This window comes from Bombus affinis, chromosome 15, assembly GCF_024516045.1.
Source record: "Bombus affinis isolate iyBomAffi1 chromosome 15, iyBomAffi1.2, whole genome shotgun sequence".
Lineage (NCBI taxonomy): Eukaryota > Metazoa > Arthropoda > Insecta > Hymenoptera > Apidae > Bombus > Bombus affinis.
Genome location: NC_066358.1, coordinates 4,621,588 through 4,644,521, shown reverse-complemented (window position 1 = coordinate 4,644,521; position 22,934 = coordinate 4,621,588). Strand labels below are relative to the sequence as shown.

At 37.6% G+C, this 22,934-nt stretch overlaps 1 protein-coding gene across 1 annotated transcript; it reads right to left on the bottom strand.

Moving 5' to 3' along the window:
* Nucleotides 1–482: 482 nt before the first annotated feature.
* Nucleotides 483–22,857, bottom strand: LOC126924970 (uncharacterized). Its single transcript, XM_050740054.1, has 8 exons — nt 22,261–22,857; nt 21,823–22,184; nt 19,744–19,988; nt 17,394–17,525; nt 12,214–12,316; nt 11,948–12,140; nt 7,880–7,961; nt 483–7,653 (listed from the first exon to the last, which is right to left on the bottom strand). The coding sequence occupies exons 3-8, from the start codon at nt 19,894–19,896 to the stop codon at nt 7,507–7,509; spliced, it is 810 nt and encodes a 269-aa protein (XP_050596011.1). The 5' UTR covers nt 19,897–19,988; nt 21,823–22,184; nt 22,261–22,857; the 3' UTR covers nt 483–7,506.
* Nucleotides 22,858–22,934: the final 77 nt, after the last annotated feature.

The window sequence follows — 22,934 nt, the reverse complement described above, 5'->3', positions numbered from 1 at the left end:
TTAACAAATAATATTCAAAACAACAAACTGATTACAATACTGTCGTACGTCTTATTATCATATTCGGCTCTCAACTTCCCGATTCATACTCTCTGGCTCCTCCACTCACACTCTCCGGCTTCTGCACTCACCCTCTCTCTCTCTCTCTCTCTCTCTCTGACTTCTCAACTAACACTGTACGATTTCCCAACTAACTAATACCCCCTGGGCTAACATCCCTTTGTCTTTTCTTAGCCCCACCACGCATGTGTTCCGCGAAGGCCCGTGGCCAGGGTCTTTTCTACGTAGGCCTTTTCTACGAAACTATTCACTTGAAGGAACGACGGCACATTGATGGACCCGACGACGCCTCGGCTCTCGCGACACTGTTCATGGTTCGACCGATGTCTTAGGCCTTGTATCCACGATTCTACATACCCGTCAGTTCATTCGCATATGTTTTTAATTAGTACTCTTTGTTACAGTAATTTTTATCATTAACATCTATTTTACTGTCTTTTATTATATTAAATTCTATTAAACATTACAATTCATTTCCTATGAAAAGCTAAAAGCATCGATTGTTTAAGATGTAAATATTGTACTTAATGCCTGATTAAGAATTCAACGTTTTATTATTTATCAGAACGACGCAATAAACAATTTCCTTCCAACCTCGCCGAATACACAATAAAATCTATCGAGCATAAAGAATAATACAAACTTTCCGAACGACCTAACATCTGATGTAGATATATAGAAAATTTCCAAAATAAAGAAGTAATTATTTTTTAAGTCAGTTAATCTGAATCGATCGCCATTGCATTATGTCAAGAGGTAAACACGAACTGCAACATTCCGAAACACGTATATTGTTTCTTTTTAACGGATGTTTGTTCATCAGCCTCAACCTGCCGGATGTAACAGGGAAATTCGTATTCCAGCGAGATAAATTAATTGGAGAATGTACCGCGTTACTCGAAATGCCGTGAATAACTCGCGGCTCGAATGCATCGAGGTTAATGTAACTTTAGCAAAATCGTGCGAGTGTTTTCCATGGCGGTGGCTGAATAACACAGGCTGATGTTTGTAACGTTTTGCCTGATGAAATTCCTGTTACACCATTCCTTCTTTCGTCATTGCGCTCTCGGCTATCCAACTTGCTGGCCGTTGCCAGAAAAAGCTCGACCGCATCCGAAGTTTCGTGACTTTTTTCATTTTTATATCTGTATAACTATTATTCCCTCTGGCTAGGGAAATATCAAATTTGAGGAAACGAACGCCGAACCGAAAGGGTCGATCGATCGATATTACAATCCCGACGCTTAATCACGATTTTCCATGATAAAATACCCATTCAGCGACAAAAGCGCGCTTTACTAAGCTTCTAGTCATCAACGCTCTCAATAGCAGCTGTCATACAGGTATCGGATCGTATCGATTCAACGGTTTGATAGCTTGCAAATTGTTACGATCCATGCAGCTATCTCACTCTTTGAGTCGCTTTGCTTTCCCACCCCGTTTATCAGCGATTCGTTGTTTTGTTCATTATATTTTTTCTGAAATTCCCGATATCGCAGGATTTCATCGAATTCGAATTCTACGTACAATAAATAACGAACAGATAGGCGAATATTGGGGATGAAACACACGACTGAAGTATTTTCTGTATATTTCCTGACACTAAGATTTATTGATAAAAGATCGAACGAAGATGCTGTCTCTGTAAAGAGAGACGATCTTGTATTGTGAAAATCATTGAATAAATCTTGATGCACTTGACCAAGCCACTCTATGTTTTCCACGGCTCGATACGGAACTGAAGATGGGCGAATCAGTGAACTTTCCTTCTCGTCGAACCATATCCCTTAATTCATTTCACTTACATTTAATTAAGTCAAATCGAATTGATTTAACTCAAACGTCGTGTAGGATGTTATTAGACAGAAGAGAAAGGATGCAGTAAATTTGAAAATCTTTATGTAGAGCACTGAAAACAATTAGATCAGTAAAATGGAGCTTCGTAGATTGAAGAGAAGGCGATAACAAACTTACTCGGAAATAGAGAGATACGAAGAAGAATAATAGAATATCATTGGAAAGTAATCCCTGATTTCCTTGAAAATTAGTTGAATCAGGAAAAGTTAACGGCGCTCGCCGCAAACGATGAACGACATCGATCGTGCAACACGCAGTGCTATTCTAACGAAAATTCAATTGAACGATATTCCGCGCGATCTCGAGCCGCGAGTTCGTATCTACTTGAATTCCGGTTGCACCAGCAAACTCGATAAAAATGGTGGTAGAGGCACAAACGTGGATACGAAGACAAATGGACGAACGTGAAGCCAACGAGCAGAGATGAGAATCAGAATCAGGGCCGTGTCGAAATTTAAATTCACCGGGTACGTTCCGTGACGTGAACGAGAAGTTTTCTAGCCGCGTAAGACGAGCACGTGTACAACTCCTTGCCAACGATCGTCACCGATAATTTATGTTTTCTCTGTCGCATTTCTCACGCGAGCGAAATGGCCGCGAAATTAGAATTTACTATCGTAAAGTAATATATACCATTTTAGTCCACGTTATTCTTGATTATCGTTGATTATCGTAAATCACATCCCAATAAAGCGCACCAAATTCGAATAGCCAATTTTGGAGATTTTATGACCGAACTCCACGTTGACACGAAGAGATTTGAACAGCTAACAATCACACGAAGTACATGAAATAAATATCCTGTCCTATAATAATGTGATTCTTCGGCTGCATTAGAAACTTTGACATTTCTATCAATCAAAAGACTCTTCGATAGAAGAAATAAAATAATCATTTGTATTACATCTCAGGAACCAATCGAAACGCGACGAAAGTTATTTAACAAACTGTCATCTTCTACGTTTGAATTTCGTGGAGCTGATCAGCGTGGTTTCTGAATGCCTCGATTATTCTAACAGTTCTTCATACTTGGATCGACTCGTATTTAATCTGAATTACGGTTTTCAAACAATAGCGATCAATCATAGCAGCGAGTTCTAAGCAACTCTCGAATCGCGGCAAAACAAATATTACGTACGTTCCTATCTATACGGTTGGAGAAACGTTCGGTCGATATGAGCTTCGTGCGCCAGGCGAAAGTTTCGTGATTTCGCGATCTATTGCTTGCACTCCGGAGCCGACGATTTACAAACAGACAGAAAAGGCTTTGCCAACTGAAACTTGTAAAATCAATTATCGGCGTTCGCGGTAACTCCCGGTTAGGAAAACCGATTTCGACGCAGATCTCAGCAAGACGAAGATCGATCCGTCTGCCAGCCCGTGGAAAAAACCTACTAGCCGAGTGGAATTGCGATTCGACCCACTTATTTTCAGTTCGCGTTCAAGCCACTTGAAATTCCGCCGGCCTTTAAGATAGTTCTCACGTATTTACAGAAAAAAAACTTCGTTTTAAGTTGTTTGCTCGGTCAGAGAGAAACAATAAGAAACTCGTTTAACTTCATTTAACGGCCAATAATTCCCCCCTGACGTAATAAAAATCCATGGCTATTAAAAATTGATCGCGTTTCTTGTTTATAGTGGCAATATTCTCGAGAGTAACCAATTCTGTCAAAAAGCTTATCGACGATACAATAGAGAATCTCCTATCGGTTCTAAAACTAATAAATTTCACAGCGTGCAGCGCTACGGGCTCCTGAGAGTGGCTTTTCATCGAATAAATTTGTTACGGTGGCTCTTACAGAAATTACTAGTTGAATCTCGATAAAAAGGGACGCATCTAATCAAATTAAAAGTTCTAATATAAAAGAAATATTTTATATTCCTCGCCTTTACGATGGCTAGGAAAAACCTACCTGCGCTTTCTTTGTTCGTATTGATCAAGCAGATCGATTCTGCCACGTGAACAAAGAAACCGAGTTCTGTATATAAAACAGCGAAAAATAATTAATCGCTGCGCCGCCTCGCCCGTATGGAAAGGTTCGCGAGACGGAAATTTATTACACTTCTTTAAGGCCGCGGGACAATTAACGGTGAGAAATAAAAGTGAGATAGGGGAGGAAGCGTTGCCACAAAGGAAGAAAGGAACGTCACCGGTGAACGTGAAACGCGTCTGCCGTATAAATTACCCGATCTCTAATTAAGTAGAACCGAAGTGCTCGTTAAGGGCCGAGCTGTTAATCATCGGACTCGTGGTCGGTGCGACTGAAATTTTTCCGTCGCTTGCACGGTCACGTATCTCTGTATGAGACAAAATTATTCGTGTTTGTTGGCAACGCCGTACGAAAATTCGGTTCTATTACTGGCTGTTAATAAATTTCCCGTGCGCTGCTATTAATTTTTATTCGAACTCGAACGATACGCGAATAATTATTTACGAGACACCGAGAAAAAAAGAATGAGAAACAAGAATTATGGCTCACCGTTCGTAGACCATAACACGATGTTGCATCAGATTCCAAAAAGTATCCCTTTAATCCAGATTTTCGCACGTAAAAGAAAAAGGTAACGCATACACGCGAAAACTATATTCCACGCACACCAAACTATCGATATACTATTGCAATACACGTGCATTTTCTATGCGCGCAGAGCATCACGTGCGAACGGAATATACGAGCATGTATTCCTATCCATACACGAAACTGTCAAACTTGTTATCGATGTCGTGTTCACAATCCAACTGATATGGAAAGAGATGGTGTATGGCCCAGAAAGAAGAGGACATAGGAAAAATGATGACGTTTCTGGGACGAGTGGAAGAAGAGCTAGCAAATTATATCCGCCATTCGACACTATTACCTGTGTGATTATCGTAAAAATAACCATTTAAATATAATTTCCAATTCATGTTATTAAACTTACATATATAAATGTACATAAAACTTATTTAAACGTTGGTAAATAAATATACATTGGAATTTTTATTTCAGGGCTGTAGAACCTTTGTTAATTTTTAAAAATAAATTCATACGATAGCTTTGCAATCCCTGTTTAAGGGTACAATGCCAAGTACACTTGGGATACGCGATCTGTGGTTGCGATTCGGCTCTCCTCGAATGTTCAGCCGGAAATTAAAGAGTCTTCCACGAACAACTAACCGGAAGGAAGGGCGATGTTTTTCCATTCTGCGTCGCTCCCTAAATACGCGTCAAACAGGGACGCGAAAGAAAGAGGGTACAAAAAAGGGGGAGGGGGAAATGTAGGAGAAAACGAGATAGCAATGACCAATTTTCACCGACACCGACACTGGTCGCGTATCTCATTTCAGGCAAGCGACCGACCCAATTTCGCGACAATGCGCGTTCTCTACGAAAAGAGATAGAAATGAATAAACGATATAGAAGAGGAGGACAACGAGAGGAAAAGGGTGGAATACAGGGGTGGATGTGTTGAAGGGAGGAAGGGTTTGCAATGCGCGGCGGTTTTACGCGGCCGTGCGAGTTGCAATTCATGCGGCGCAGGAACTGATATTTCGCGGAAAATGAATCACTCTTATACAAACGAACGGACACACAGTGGTAACGGAATACAATAGTCAGACAATGGGGAAAGCGTAGCTTTCGGCCGGCGGTGGCTGCGGCTCGGACGGAGAGATCGTAACCAGAGAGATGCGCGACAGCGCTGGATTCCGTGGCTTCCTAGGGGGAGGAAAACGTAGCCTGGAAAGGATGAAACTAGCGTTCTCTATGCCCGGCGGCGGAACAAAGGTACACGTTTAGGAATAGAAACTGCACCGTGCTGTCGGAACAACATCCAAATTAAATTCGAGGCGCCCAGTAGAATCGAGCGGATTCTGTCTTTCTTCTCAGATTGGCCACTAATTGATCATTAATCGTTAATTTAATTAACGTATTACTGAGCCGATGTTCAATAGAGAAACCTGCAGACGTTTGCTCGAGGATTGAATAACTCTCTTATTGTTAGTTAGGTTCATTATACTTTAAATGTGCTTTTATTAATAACAATCAGTGTTTCTAACGAAAAAATAATTTTCATATATTTTGTACTAAATTATTTTCGTTCGAGTAATGTGTAATATTTTACCAATAAATATTCAAATAGGAAGAAATCATCTTTACAGGAACGAGGAAACAGACGTAGAACTTGCAGGATGTGAAAGGTACACTTTATACGATATTACTTCTCCCACTTTATATCTTGTTTGTAAAATAAAGCGAAAATTTGTTTTTTAATCATATCTGTATTTATGTATCCCAGATCGTTTAAATGCAATTTCGTTTAATTTCAATGCAACACAAGTAACGAGAACATTTCAGGTTGAACCTCTATCGAGTATTTTCCTGAAATATTATAGAACACTGGAGATCTTTGAACGCCGTGTTCAAACGCACAACCATTTAGCATGGCATGTGATATTGCAAACTGTTTTATAAGCCCGGCTGTTTCTCTTTCCTCTCTCCTCTCACCCGTTAGCTTTCGTCCTTTGATGCTCGTGAACCGAAGCAACCAATAAAGGTTTTCGAGGACAGCTGTATCGACAGCAGCGATTCATTTCTTTTGACTATCTTCGAAGTTGGAATCCCTGGATCAGTCAACGCGTTTACACGCACAAAACACACGCATACGAATAGATCCAAATTCTTTGGCTTTCATGAAATTTAAAAATCATCGGCTTGAAGGGTAGTCACGTTCTCTCGAGATTGCTCCTTTGAAATGTGGTCAATCGTAGCACGTTTCTACCTTATCAAACGTCTCTTGGAGAGCTTTCATAAAATTTAATAGCTCACCCGACATCTCTTCTCACTCGATTCGACATGTATTACCTTGCGAAAACCACTCGTACTGATTTCTCTTCCATATTTCTATGGACAGACGAAATATTTAAAAAACAACTCAAAATAGAGCGTCTCCCGCACGCGTGCAAACACGACTAATTCGACTAGTTCGATATACATTTATGGCGACGTATGTCTAATACGCATGTAAAATATTAAAACACGCTATTTCTGGTTTTTTTTTCAAAATAACGAAATACGGCGCTAAATAATAAAGACGTGAATCTGTGTGAAACTCGAAAGCACAATTAAAATCTTGTTAACTAATTCTACATTCACCGCGGTCCATTCTCCATTCCACAAAATCTCTAATTAATTTCGCAGTATACACTGCTTCGCGTATTATCATACACATTATCATCATTTCCATACTTCCACCTATTAAGTTACATCGTGTCACGCTGAACGCTTCTGATCCACAACTTTCGATTCATTCTCTTCTTGTTTCACTGCAAACAGCTTCAAACTATTTCATAACAACCCATCATTTCTCTATCAACTCGAAGACTTACTAAATTCCATTCTTTCTAGATCTATTCTCCTAAGAAACCTGCAACTCCGTCGTTCTATCGTCGTATTGTATTGTAGAATCGCGAACCTATTATCTTTTATAGTTGCTCGTCCTGTAGCAATTCTTCCCGTAACATAAAGAGATTTCGTACAAGTTCCTCCATTGCACGAAAAGTAAGTGGAAGATGCAGTTCTGATTTTGCACAGTGCAGCAAGTAGAAATTCAATAGATAGCTGAATGGTAGAGAATGTTGTAGAGATTGTTACGATGGGCGTGATCTATGGGTGCACCGTGACCCGGCCGACCCCACAACTTTCTCCAGGTATCGAAATGTCTTCGACAGCTTTCCAACTCAATCTTTTGTTCCTCCTGGAATAAAAATCATCCCTTTACAAGCTACATCGTAGAATCGAATCAAATTAAGCGATTGCCGATCGAAACTTGATGAAATCCCAAAACAGCTAATACATTATTATTCATTCAGAAATTGGAAATATTACTTTCGAACGCAGTACGCTATCGTTTGATTTTATCAAGTCATCTGTTGATTAGAGATCGAGTTAGCCTGACGTGTTATCGATTGCAATACACTTACCAATGCCTTCTCTCGTTTTCGTTGCACTTGCTCGGCGAGTTCAGCGATGTATTCGCGATTCTCAACCTCCAACGATCGCAATCTACAAAAGCGATGCAGATAAGCTTGGCGGATTTCAATATTTTCAATATTATTCGACTCGTTCGTCATTTTCATTACGTCTTCTTGCTTTTCAAACACATTGATCCGGATAACTTTGGCAAATGAAAAAAAATGTGACACGAAAGCTCTGCGTTGTTTTGCTCCTGCATCCCGAACACGTGCCTCGTGTAACGCAACAAATCGAAGTTTCGTCGAAACGAATCACGCGTTTTAGGTCGTGTTCTGAATTTTTGGTGTTCAAAGAAGGCCGCTCGTGCGTGGACAACATCTTCTCCCAAAACGTTTAACCGGAAATTATAGTTATCGATCGAACATTCGATCACAGCCGAAATTGTGGTCTATAATCGCTTCACACATATTGAAAACTGCGGTGAAATTGCGGATAGTCGCAGGTGAGGCTTTCGCCTGCAACGGTTGATATAAATATTCCGACGATAACTTTTGATTTCGCTGGTTCAGATAATGGCCGCAACATTCATTACGATTTGTATGGGAAGTTACGATAATACCAGTGTTGTAAAATTCACTTCAAAACGAACGCGGGCTATTTTCAAATGCTCTTAAATGCTATTTTCAATACAAGAAAATAAGTTTTAATCCGCTGGAATGGATTTTAAAATCCACCGCAGAAAGCAGACTAATATTTTGACAAAGTAGAGTATAAATGGCGAACAAGGAGAAAGGAACGGCTCTTGAAACAGCTTTCTTGTTGAAAGGAAAACTCTTCTCTATTTCTCCGATAAACTTCACTGGAATCTATAAAACTTTCATCGAGTCACGTTGTTGAAAAAGTTGGCAAATGTCACGATGTAATGTGAAAGCACGTTAAGAGAATCGTAAGAAGCAAGAAAAGTGTCTACAAAACAATAGTCGCCGCAACGATAGCAGCCTTTTTTACGACGTTAATGTATGAAGCAAACACGTTTGCCAACTACTTGTTACCGCGCTTCCACTTACGAGAGACCTGCCGCAATACAAACTTCTACAGTCCTCAGAAAACTATTGCAATATTGTTTGTGAACCATACTTGACTTTTTACGCGAATATTATCCAAGTACCCTAGTTTCGTGCAATTTTATCAATGTTTTCTCGCGAGCAAATAAATTTCATGCTTTAATGTAAAACTGATGCAATATGAACTATTCAGAACCCACATTGTTCGACTTCATAAATTGAAAAGCAGAAAAAATAGTGATATTACCGCGAAAAGAATTTTGTTAATTTATCTTGGAATTTGTTGTGCAAGTTGGACTTTAGTATTTGAATTGGAAATAGTAGAAGTAAATTAAGAAATTGTTAAAAGTTGATCAGTTTGATCAATTTACAAGAGGCTCGTACGATGATGCAACAATTCAATAAAAGTAAGTAAATAAAATTCATGATAAAATGTAATGAAACGACATTGCTCTTCGTTTTGGTGAAATGAATAAAGTACTATAAAAAATTGTAAAAATCAATTTACGTTCTTTAAAAATTCAAGCATGAATTCGAAATAATTCCTTGTCCATCTGTCCCGGAAGATTTAACCAGCCTCTCAAAGAAGAGATAAGCGCGATGTTACCCTACGAGACTACGTCGGACAGCGATTCGCTGAGGGTATTTACTTTTTAATAGTTACTCGCATGCGAGACATTATGCAGATAAAAGTCCAGAAACTCCGATGAGAGTGCAATATTTTTATTCTACAAGGGCTAATCCCTCTTTCTTGCGATTGGGATGGGTTGGCTTTTTACTAGCTGGAAGAAATCTTCCTCCGTGTTATAAAGAAGAGAATAGAAGATAAATCGAAAGTAGACCAACGAAAACAACGGAGGTTATAACGATCAGAAAACTTTCGGAATAAATTGAAGTTCTATCGAGTTGTTGGAAAATGGCAACTTCCAACTTTCCAGATATTTGGAATCTGCATAACTGAAATGGAACACGAACCACTAATTAAAAGGAAACACGCAACGAGCCAATGGAAAAGAATTTTTTTATCTTCCAGAGATACTTATTTTAAACTTGTAACTTTATAAAGAAGTTACAGAAGATCAAGGTAGAAACTGTTGGAGGGTTTGCTGACCGTGTCTTTTTGGCTCAATATCAAATTTTGTTTAGTCGCTAGACTGACAGTAGAAATAAGTGCGAAACATTGTTCCGCTGTCTTTTCTTTTCTCAAGAATCGTTCTGCGAGATAAGAGTCCCTTCATTAACGAACGCAAGAATCGAATTAGAACACCCATTTCTAGAATTTTCCTTCTCTACATATCTTCTTTTCTCGCTGTTATTTTATGAAGGAAAAGAAGACAATGGTGTAATAGATTAAAAATGATCGATTATCGAAAGGTTCATTTTAGAGCATAAAGAAAAATATATCGCATCGATTCTGTCACCTTTTCTTCTACGAAGGAGTCGATAATCAACGATGATTAATTGCACAGTGTTCCGCTGACGTCCAATCATATTATAAACAACGTAACACGCCGCTAGCTGCTGCTTCATACAAAATTCCATTAAACGCTATCAAAGTGTCTCGTTATACATTAGTCTCTCAGTGTTCCTATCTGTAATCGGTACAACGACGTCATGATAAAACAATATTCCCTATGCCCTCGACTACATTATTTCAATGAGCACAGAATGGCAAAACGATTAATTGACAGCGTAATAACGCTACTTTGCAAAATTTCATGTGCGAACTTTGATGAAAGTTTGCACTGATCCAAAAGTCATAGACGTGCATGTTGTCAGCTAAGAGAAACATTCATCAATATACCAATGATGAATCTGAAACGTCAAAGACTGAGAAAATTATCAGGAATAATGGATCTTGAATCTAAAATTATGGAATAATTGTAGGATATAATTTTAGATTCTGCAAATGTAATTCTATAATTGTAGAATCTATAAAACTACTATTATATAATTCTATATTCAACGGCTGATATTTGATCGAACCAAAAAAGTAGGTATTATCGTGATTAAATTATTCAAGACACGTTATTCCCGAGAGGAAAATTCTCTCAGTCTTTGACATTTCAAATTCATAATTGGTATATTGGTACATAATTATAACGCGAATATATAAGAGGATTCAAAAAACATTTTCAATGAAAAATATTTATGATCGATCTGAAAACCGCCAAAACCCTCAAATTCTAACGAACAACGATTTAAACTGTCGCAAACAAATTTTCTTTAAACAAGCGTGCATTTCAAGTAGAATTAGTCGTGCGCTTACGCTTGTTTCGTATTACACGAATCGAGTCATAATACGAAACGGGAAGCGTAAGATCACAAAGGAGCGGAGAAGAAAAGCAATATCTTAAAGTGCAAGGAGAAAGTAAAAGGGAAATGACTGACGTGAACGACGATACTCGACAAGGCAGCCGTCTCGAACGATTTTTCAACACTTAGTTGCCGAAACACCTTGAAACTAGAGGAAAATTAGAGAGAGGAGCTAGAAGATATTGCAAGCAAAACTGTTGACGAACATACAGAGCGACAGACTGTAACGTTGACAAACATTCGAGAGGAAGAGGGATGCTAAAGAGGAACCGTCAGCTGAACTTGTCGAGGTCGAGAGAGTTCGGGTCAATGGGTTGATTACTGCTGTAATGCAGTTACATCCTCCGAGTAGCGTAACAACGCTAACCAGACCTGCATTGTAGGCTCATGGTTCGTCGCATTTTGATATGGCGTGTCTTTCGACACGTCGAGATTGAACTCGACACGATAATGAAACTTTGAACACCTGGCGAGGAAACTGAAAATTATTCATTACCAAGCAACAAAACAAAAAATCATGAATGGAGAACGTATCCACAAATCAAAATGATCCATAAAATAAAACGCTGAAGTACAATAACAAAATTAAGAATGGACGAAAACGTATGAAAAATCGGATACGAGAAATGAAAATGATGCATGTAATAAAGCGTTAACGAGTGCCTAGAAAATTCATTTCCAAAACATAATACGTACGGATCCATCGTATATCCAGGACGAGTGGCATCGGTAGCAACGTGACGATTGTTTTGCGATTGCGATTGCGAGCAATATCGTCTGCTAGTTAAAAGAGGGACCAATTCCACACCCCCGGTCAATTCGTACACCTGAACTTCCTCGTTGTAGGGATTTTTTGAATCCTGTATCAGCTGCATATCCGTAGCAATACCTAGGAAATAGACTGACCTAGAAACCGGATGCTGACCTTCCCACGCCGACACCGAGAATTTCCATCCGTTTACCTGGTTCTGCTTTATCATCAAAGAACTTGTTCATATTCGTGACGGGCAAAGGATTAATACTCCTTCTGTGTAGCCTTTCGATGGTTGAATTGCTCGTCCAGCCCTGAAAGGATTCAACGTGATGACTCGCTGCAACCGATGCAGCTTGTGCAGTGCAAATCGAATCGACTTAAGTCAGACAGGAGTTCATTGATATTCGCGTCTTCGATTCGAGTTCATCGCTTCTAACATCTAGCAACGTAGCAGTGTTCTAACAAAGTGCCATTAGATATAATCTTTCAAACTTTTTCTAGTGTACCAACTCTTTAGATCTTGTTAAATCCATTGCTGTCTAGTTAAGATGCACATCTTGATAAAAGTAACAGCGGCATTTATCGAGTATCGTTCGTTGAAATCCGATGAAACTGAAATTAGAATCGTATCTTGATTCGCATTGACTTAACCACTGAAACTATCGCTCATTCAATCTGCAATGTCGAATAAAAAAAGGAAAGAACGAAGTTCAGAAGGTTGAAAACTTAATTAAAGGGAAAAATTCTTCAAACAACTAAAAACGAATAAGAAAATCAAAGGGTAAATCATGAGGAAGGGCAATAGAACTGACAAGAAAAATCTATCATCAGATAATCAGTAATCGCTTAGCTAGTCTAGGCTTGACTTAACACGGTTGCATCGTTCATTCATCAACGTCATTCTAGTTAGCTGGTTAGTTACAGTAAGGCTGTGTGGTTTATTAAGAAGAAAAACAGAAAACCTTCCATAAATTCATGCCCGGAAGCAGCTTCATGCTGAGAAAGAGAGAAAACGTAACGGTTTTGAAGAGGTGAAGGAAGATTCACGCGCTGTGGGACCTCCAGTGGGAAAGATGGAGAGAAACAGGGAGGGTGATAGCGAGAGGACGAGTTTACGTACAGGAAGAAGTAAACTTGGCTGAAGTGGAACGTGCTAATAAATTTCAGTTTAAACTTTCGGGCTGTGGAAGCTGGTCAGAGGATCGTTCAATTACGCAGTAACGTGGCACAGTTATGTGTTTGTCGTTCGGGGATGCTACAGCGGTTAATTAAAAATTAAGAGTTTCATCCTTGAGGATGGTTGACCAGGCCGAGGCTAAGAGGCAGAGGAAAGCCCGAAAGGAGACTAGGGTTGGATAGCGTGCTCGATTGAAGCCGCGTCTCCACGGAAACGCAACCGCCGTGCCTCGAAAGCATGTTCATATAAGCGCTAATTTCCACATCAAACGCTGTTTACCAACACCCACCGTGTACGATGATATTCCAGCTCGATAGAAAAACCTACAGCCGTTCCTACCGACACGGTACGCGTCGTTGCATTCGTTTCTATCACGGGACTTTAACCTGCGTATGCACAAGTCGTAAAAATTCAGACGGAAAACCCAGCACGCCTTGATCTCGTCTCTGTACGGTTCGAAGGATTCAATCTCCCTTTGCTAATGGCTCATGCAATCCCGATCTACAAGCTCCATGTAAGTGTATAGATACGAACGAAGGTGTACGAACAAAGCCTATGTACAACTTTCCAGCCAATTTCCAACAAATCTTAACGTTCAGGTAAGAAGAATCTATGAACAAGTGAACGATCAGTGTATGCTAAGGTGATTCCTAGCTATAAATGAAAACTAAACAGACCGGAGATAAATAAACATAAATGTGAAATTTATAAGAACACAAACCCAAAGTCCCTAATTACAAGCAAATTTGAGAACGAGAAACAAAGCCTGACTAACAAGCTGATCGTTGATGGGTCCTAGTACCTAACGCATCGAGGAATATGCGTACCAGAGATTCGAGGAAGCGCGCACCCAGCAACTTGGGATCCCTCCAAGGAACTCCACCCGGACCAGGTCGACCCCACGGCCAGAGCGGTGCCAGCTAAGCACACGGCGTCATAGCATATTAAGCAGTTTCCAAGGTTCGTTTCCTACACCCACAAGGTGGCTGCTTCGCATTCAAGCACGTGCTCGAAATCATTGCACCTTGTATCCTAATATTCGAGATGAATTCACCACTTGAGCATTATGATAAATCATTTACTTGTTACACATTTAGACACCTTTGTACACATGATTTTTCCGATACATGTCACCGAAATTTTTTTTGAAGGAGATACGAACGTTCGAGTGTTAAATTCATCCTGCAACATTATCAAATTTTCGATTCTTATTCGTGTAATTTAATTTCCCAAAAGAAAGTTCGATAGTCGATTCAGAATGACTAATGTCTAAAACAAAGGGACAACGCGACGTTGCGGTCTATTTTTCGTCGGAATTTTCCAAGGAAATTTTCGCGTCTCCTCGCAAGAGAAATTGACTTTCTTGCTGAAGCTAGTAGAAACGTTTCTAACTTTACGTGATCGGGGAACGATACGTCTACGGTCTGACCGGAAACGGACTATGTAGACGTTCTCTCTTTATCGACGTTATTGCCACGAAAAAGGTGTTTCACATTTACCGTACAAGGAAAGACCATTACGAAATTTCTCTTACGCAAACTACTACGATTGAACTTCGCTCATTTCGAAACGTTTATAGTATTACGTTATTATTGCACGAACTTTTGTAGAAACTACAAAATATCCTGAACTTTTAATGGATTACGAAAAGTGTCGTTAATTGGAAACGTTAATTATTATTATTTAGGACTAATTACTGTTTAGAAGAAAATATTTCTGAGAAATATCGAGCTTCTGCAATAATAAGTTTTTCGATGAACGTATAGTACTCAATTTCCTGCGATCTAATACAAAATTGTGATAATTTATACAAGCAAATTATCTTACTAATCGAGAATTATCGTGAAAAAAGATCTACTCGATGTTCGTTAACTAACAATCGTTAAACATGTAGAGAACATCAATATGATCCGATCGATAAGCCATCGAGATAGCGGAAAGGTTTCGTGCACGAGGCAGCTTGAGATGTTAATGAAAGGCACCATCATCGAGGTAATGGCGATATCGCCGGATCTTATCGGTACAACCGCGATAACGATGGCTATTTTCCAATTTTTCCACCATCTTGTCATTAACAAATCTTTTTTATCAGTCACTCTCTATTACGATACCTTCGTGATATTAATCGCAATGAGACTGATTTTCGAAGAATTTATTCGACTTTTAATCAAAGAGAACGCTAACGGAAATGGAGCTTAAGATATGAAGTGCGACGATTGGAAACCAAAGACAATTATCAAGACAAGCGAGATTTTAACATTATGACAGACGATATTTTAAAAATTATGAAGAGTATAAAAAGATACATGTTAAATTCGGAAACTAAATAAAAAGACAATTCATTCCTTATCTTAAAATAACTTTCCTGTGAAAACTAGGAAATTTGTCTTATTATTGTATTCTCGTCTTATTGTCATACTCTTCTTTTGCAGTCTTCATATAATATTGAATGTGTTCTTGAAATGATCAAAGTCATTTGCTAGTCGAAGAGGCTATAAAGAGAACTGCTATAAAACACCCACTCCACGATCACACGTTTTAAACAGAAAATAACAGACCAGTATATGTGAGACGTAACAACAGTCGCATACTATCTTTTTTTATCATAACTTTGAATTGCAAATAATCTTCGTGAACTAGATCCCGAATCACGATCACGAACGATCGCGGGTTAGTTACGTTACTGGAAACATATCGGAGGCAAACATTTGCACGGTTATTATCGGGCAACGGCGAATGCATCCTTACGATGATAATGGTTCTCGTAATTGGCAGGATAATAAGGGTTAGAACGACATCCTTCAACGCGAATTGCTCGCTGTTTTCTACAAACAAGGGCGCCCTAATTTTCCCAACAATCTTCGATTCTGTTCCACTTTCTCCTCCATCTGTATTTGTATATAACGTCACGTCAAGGAATAATATTATTCGTAGATTTTCATGCCCGGAATTTCGTGAACTCATCGTCCTTGGCTTCTCGTGCGGCTTTTGCTTTGGTAAGTTGTTGGTATGGATAACATGGTAACGTTACTTCAGGCGAGTGAAACAAATTTCATTCAGAATTTCAGATAATACAATGAATTATAACGTTCAGATTGAATTAACAGAGGAATTTCAAAAGAATTTCATTTTCGTTAAAAATAAAACAACTTTGATTTTCGTCTGCTTCGTATGATTCTGTTAATTTTTAATCAGGAGAAGCTTTCTAGTAAGAATAAAGCACGTTAAATGGATAGAAGGTAAGATATCGCTGGAAGAAAAATGAGATTATTTGTTCTAATGAATTAGAAAAGTATAATTAAATATTTACTTGCAACGACAAAATCGCTAGCACGAGAATAATAGGTTAAATTATTGATGATAATTAACCGTGTCTACTTGAAAAGCTGGTTATGATTAAAACTGTAGGTTGAGAATGATTAATTCATGTCTTTGCAAATTGTTGGCGCATTTCACGCATTAATATTAAAATACTTAATGAAAAAGCAATGAACATTTTCAAAAATGCCAAGCGGTCGGTTGATTAAAACTCTTTAATTTAATGCAAAAATTGAGTGACTGTAAAAAATCAATTAATAAAATTTAAATATATGATTGATTAATAAAAATCGGAACTTCGACGCGTGTGTTTTCCCTGTGAAATCGATTTACAAATTTTTGTTTTTAACGCCACTCATAATGAATGAATAGCATCCAATTTGCGAAAATATATTCACTATTATCGCGATTTTGTCCATGTCTGCGATGCGGTAGGAGTGGCAAGTTTTTTAATTCGTCCTTAATTGAAATTTATTACGAACATTGAAAAGCTCGAAAATCCGCAAAAAGAGCTCGTTTAAATATTTACGCTCGTGATTAATAATTTCATTCATACTTTGGACTATTTGCATGTATTTTTTAATCATTAGGTTAGTAATCCTAGTATCTATGCGAAAGATATTGCGCATGCAACAAACTTTTTATCAAGACGAGAGAATGTCATTGATTGACAGAAATCCATTGCCTGCGAATCGACAGTGTAGCAACGTAAAAATGACAGCAAAAATAGCAAAAAAGCAGGGAATAACCACGTATCGCATAAAAAATGTCAATGGTTATCTAGTCAGAGACGATCGAATTTATGTCAAATGTAGTGAAAATTATGACATATCTCTTTATCCAAGTTTGATATTTTTTTATTTAAATGGTACATAAATTGTTTAAAACTTTACCTGGCTGAAATTATGACACTTTGATAATTCTGGAGGTTCTAGAGGAACGTTTTTCTTTCTAAGGGTTGCAGCACAAGGAGCACCGCCACCTGGTTTACCCCAAGGCGAATAATTCTCCAAGATTTGCTGGAGCTGTAAAAAGGAAGAAACAGTTATTTAATTTGTTGCTTTATTGATTGATTTAGAACTATCTACTTTTTAATAATGAAACAGTGTAGGTAAATGTAAAAGCATATATGTGAACTAATTAGAATTAACATGAAAATAAATGTATCCAAAATAGGCAACACTGTTGGGAATACTGTACTGGCGCGTTCCGCTTGTCTGACGCTACACAGATTGATTCTACTGGGCGCTTATCGAGTCCATATTGTCCACACAGTTTTAAAGAGCAAAGTTTCCTTCAATATCGTTCAGCCTGGTTTTATAAATCTGCTGAAGATTTGAACGAAACTGAACTTTCTCTTTTCACCAGCTTACCGTGGATATCAATATTTCTCCAGTGAAATCTTATGAGATAATAACTTTTCCAAAAACGCGGTTACAAGTACGTTAATATTTTGATAATACACTTTAGCAGATGGAAAATTTAAAGCCCGGATATATTCCGTTGGAATAGCATTAAACTAACTTTAATATTTTGTGTTAAGATCACTTTAATGCTTAGTGTAACATTTTATAATATTTTCCCGCGTAATTCTACGTTAAGGAATTACGGAGTTATATAAGAAAAAACTTGAATAATGTTAAACCTTAATAAATGTCATTTAAAACAAAAAAGAAAATGAACCGCTTTAAATTCCTGTTCTAACTCGGTTTTAGCGAAACATTTTCATTAGAATGTCGAGTAATCCCTTTCTGTGAGCATCGCGATGAGACGTGCCTTTTAACGCGCAAGAGGTACAGGTCACGGATTTTGGAATTCTCATGTTGATTCATCACTGTAATCTACAGATAAATGCTCCTGTTTATTAATATCTAGAGAAAAATTCCTTGGCCCAGCCTTTGTAGCATACTACTAATATTCAACTGTTCGTAATCCAACGTTGGCGCTTCAAGATAAGTAATTCGGATACACTTTACAACCCTGAATCTTTTGAATCTGAATCTAATCTTTTATTGAATTTCGCTGGCTAGCCATTACACACATATGTATCTCCTACCAGAAATTATTTTCTATAGTAAAAAAGAAATTCGAGCTCACACTGATAATACCCGTTTCTGGCGTTTTTGTGATAAAATGGATATTTACAACCCTTTTAAAGAGAAATTCCATCTTTCTAAAACATGCATTAGAACTAAAATCAAAAAATTGTAGATTATATTGAAAAAAAAATTGAGCCTTGCAACTATTTTGTTTTGTATTTTTATTTTTTACTTTTTTATAATTTTTTATACATCATTAAAACCCATAGGAAATTTATGAACGTAACTAAAGGAGTTATTACTTTCATCTGCTTTTAATCATACTAAATAATGGTCTCCCATTTTAATGTAATAGAAATTCCTGCCTGTCAACCTAGTTGTCGTTTAACAGTTTGCGATTCATCATAGCGAAAGAAATATAATCCATTTACATTGGATATCGTTAGAAATGATGGATAAAAATGTAGTCCAACTAACAATAACTAAAGGTACATGCGAGTTCCATTAAAACCAGTGAAAACATTTGCGCTCGTTAGTGAAATATTTCTTACAACTACCAAGGCAAATATACGCAGTAATTACAGCACAGCTACTAATGATACGGTTTATACAAATTACGCTCAACGATTCGCTTTAACATTCGCGAGCTACGTAAAAAAAGGAATAACATTTCAATTGCAACGAAATCTGAATCGTAGCGAGGTATAAACCACTTTACTGAAAATTTTAGTGCCTTTTAATAAAACGTTCCGCTATAAATCATTTCCATTAAGTTGTATATCAAACGTTGTTGGCAAAATTTACAGCCGAGAGAGTACCAAAAACATACTGTTTTACTCTTCGACTATTTTCGTGCAGTAAACTATGATGACAAGCCTAAGTGCCATCTACCATTCTCGATATTGTTCCCCATTTCTATTTTACAGGGCTGGAATGGCTGTGACCACATGAAATCCCATTGTAGCGTGAAGAATCTTTTACACGGCCTCGTAAATCTCCACGGTTATTGTCGAGCTTTCGAAGAAATGCCATCAAAGGGAAAAAATAAGGGTTGTTGCCGATACGAAAGTGCAGTGTTGATCTTCATCCGATCGCCGACAACCACACCAAACGAAATTGGTAAAGCCAAAGAGGCTCGTGGTCAGCAAAGGCCAGTGACGTAAACGGTGCTCGAGTTAACATAATAGTCATTTACGACGCATACTTCTCGCTGTTCACGGTGCTTTTGACGTTGCAACTCCTCCTTTCGTCGTCTCCACGAGGCCGTTCCCTCTTCAACAGCCCGCCGTTCTCGTTCCTTTCTCGCATCCTCCTCCACTTCCGGTACGTACGTCGCCTCCGGGATATCCTGCGCCATCTCGGTCCCGGTGTCTTCCTCTTAATAAAAGGACGAACAAATCACGAGCATCGCGTGTAAGGGAACACGTGCTACATACGTGAGCAGTTATGCTGAAAATCAAATGGACGTTGCCCAAAAGTGGTTAGAGAACGAGCGAGATTGCTTTATCTATATCTCTTGCTAAAACTCTTGCAAAATTCTTGTAATTTTCCTAATGTACTAATCGTTAAGATTGTGAAAAGATTTTGCTTGATAACTATCGAGTAATTATTAATTGATTAAATACTATCAAATAATTAGTGATAAAATTACGCACTTGATAACATTACATTGATTCCTAATGATAAATCTTGAAATGTTTACTATTTATCTTTAAGTAGATGAATCGAAGAAATTACAAATGCAGATATTCAATATCAAGAGACAATATCAAAACAATCTGACAGCATCGTCTCACATGACAAGGCACTTGGTTTCGTTATCATCTGTTATCGATTTAACAAGTTATTATTCTATGAAAGAAGACGCGATACTAATCTGCATGATTATATAATAATCTTTCTCACGTAGGAATATTAACGCCTAGAGTTATTTCCTGCTTCGCGCGATACTTTTCTTTCTATTCTTTTCCAGCTGAATGTTACAATTGATCTTTCAATATTTTTAATAATTTTCAATTACAATGAAAGTTCCCGGACTTTTGTGCGATATAGCACAAATTAAAACATCAAGTGAACATGTTTTACGTGATGAAACATTTTACTAACAATAAGTGAATTTCTGTATGATGAAAATTTATCTCGCGACTCGTACGAAAAATTCATTTATTTCATTTTTTAACATAGCATAAAACATATTCAGTGTAAAAGTTTAGGTAATAACAACGCTAATTTGATTGGCTTGAAACAAAAAATACGACGAGAAGAACGATTAGTGGACGGGCAAAGTTCATTTTCACAATATAATCATTGCCTCCTATTGTTAACTTTAATATACATATATTAATTAAATTTTTAATTTATCTTTGAAAATTGGTTCCATTCGGAACACATTCAATAGAAATACGAGTAACATAAAAGAATGTTACGTTCGATTTATCCATAAAAATATTTTCATAACGTACTCGAGCGGGGAATGCGAATAGCTGGGAGTAAAATGAAAAAAAAAACTTCAGGATATGTTTGCATAAAACCATCAATATCATTTTATGTGGAAACAACGATCGTATTACGAGGTGCTTCGAAAATTTCATTTTTATAATGAAAGATTATCATCGTACATTTGAATTTTTCGGATCTAATGAATCTTTTAATAAGAAAATTTTCATATTTAAAAGAGCGTAATAATTTTTCAAATTAACGCAGGCGAATAAATTTACGAGGAATTCAACGCAACGTGCTTTTCAATATTAAGCCCATTAACAATGTATATACAATTGTTGCGTTCTGTAATGCTAAATATTTTACTTTCAAATAAGCCACAAAATCGTTTCTCTTTGCCCTGAATCAAACACGGTAAGAACATACATTCGATTCGAGATAACTGTTAAAAAATTAAATACCTTTGAATAAAACATTCTGCATAAGATTACGTAGCGACAAGTTCCTCCGCAAAGAAGGGGAAAGAAATTCCTTCATCATTGAAGAAGAAATATACTACTTGTGATAACTATAGGAAACAGTGTTTTAAACACTCAATTATTATGAGAATGGAGAGAACATATGTAAATTACGTAATCGCATGACTTATATAGCTTTCAAGTAATTGTCTCCAATTATTTTCCTTAAATGCAAGATAATTCTTTAAATGTTCGAGGGACGCTCATTGATTCGATAAAGTGCACGTTGCCCTCAATTAGAATCAGACCGAAGCTCTAACATTCTTCTGTTCTACGAGCTCGTGCACCGTTATTTTGCAAAAGGTAACATTAACTTTAATACTCACGACGATGCAGAAGTTCTGCGTGCCACGGAGACGTGGCTGGATCCCGATACGGGTAACAGTAACTCAGAAAAGTATTTGGTAAACCGATTATATCCATACAAAAGTTGTTCACCTGACGATGAGAGCACGCGACTACCAACCACCCCGTGAATCCACCCTGACGTCGCGTCGCTTCGACGAAGTCAGCCACCCTGTGCTGGTTCCCGACGTCGATTCTCTACACTCCACATACCAGTACATCCCCCTCGACGTACACTGTTACTATATGCGTCACGTTTCACGTCGTTACCATCTACCACTATACTACTCGACCTTCGACTGCTGGTTCGTGACCAGGGCCGTGAAGTTTCACGGAAGCACCCCTAACATCAAGACAGCGATTACAAAGGCAACCTATGAGCATTGGTTCAGAATAAAAAATATTTAAAGTATGCTTACTCAAGAAAATAGTTTGCGTCATATGATGAGGATTTATTTACTAAAATTGTGGGTATTAATTTGCTAGGTTAGCTATTGCGGTTTATCAAGATCTTAATTATCAATTATATCATTAATATAATTAGTCTGATTTAAATATATTAATCGAGTCAATTTTTATTTAAGTTTGCGTGTTAAGATTAGTTCTGACTTCGACTTGTACAATTCTGCGATGTACAATTTGTGGTATTAGTCGATAGTAAGTTATATTGCATATCTCAACGATATTAAATTTCAACAGACGTTGCATAATTAGATATATCATATGTCATTAACCTTTTGCCATGGTATCGATCTATTAAGTACGCGTGACTATTATGCTGAAAAATACTTCTTTAATTATATGATTGTCATATTTACTGTTGCCATTGGTGATATAATTTGTAAAAAAAACTCCGAGATTATTTAAATCTAAGTGCGTAAATTCAAAGGACGAAAATAAATTCTTGTGATTCATATTATGCAACAATGGAATATCATTTGAAACTGTTTTGCGACAAAAGATTGAAAAAACTATCGCTGGAATACAAATATTTGCTCAAAATCGCCTGTTCTCTTTGCTAAACGTACTACGCACGAACACGCAAAGCATATTTTTCTGCTAAAGTATCTTTCTTGTATTTACTTTACTGTCA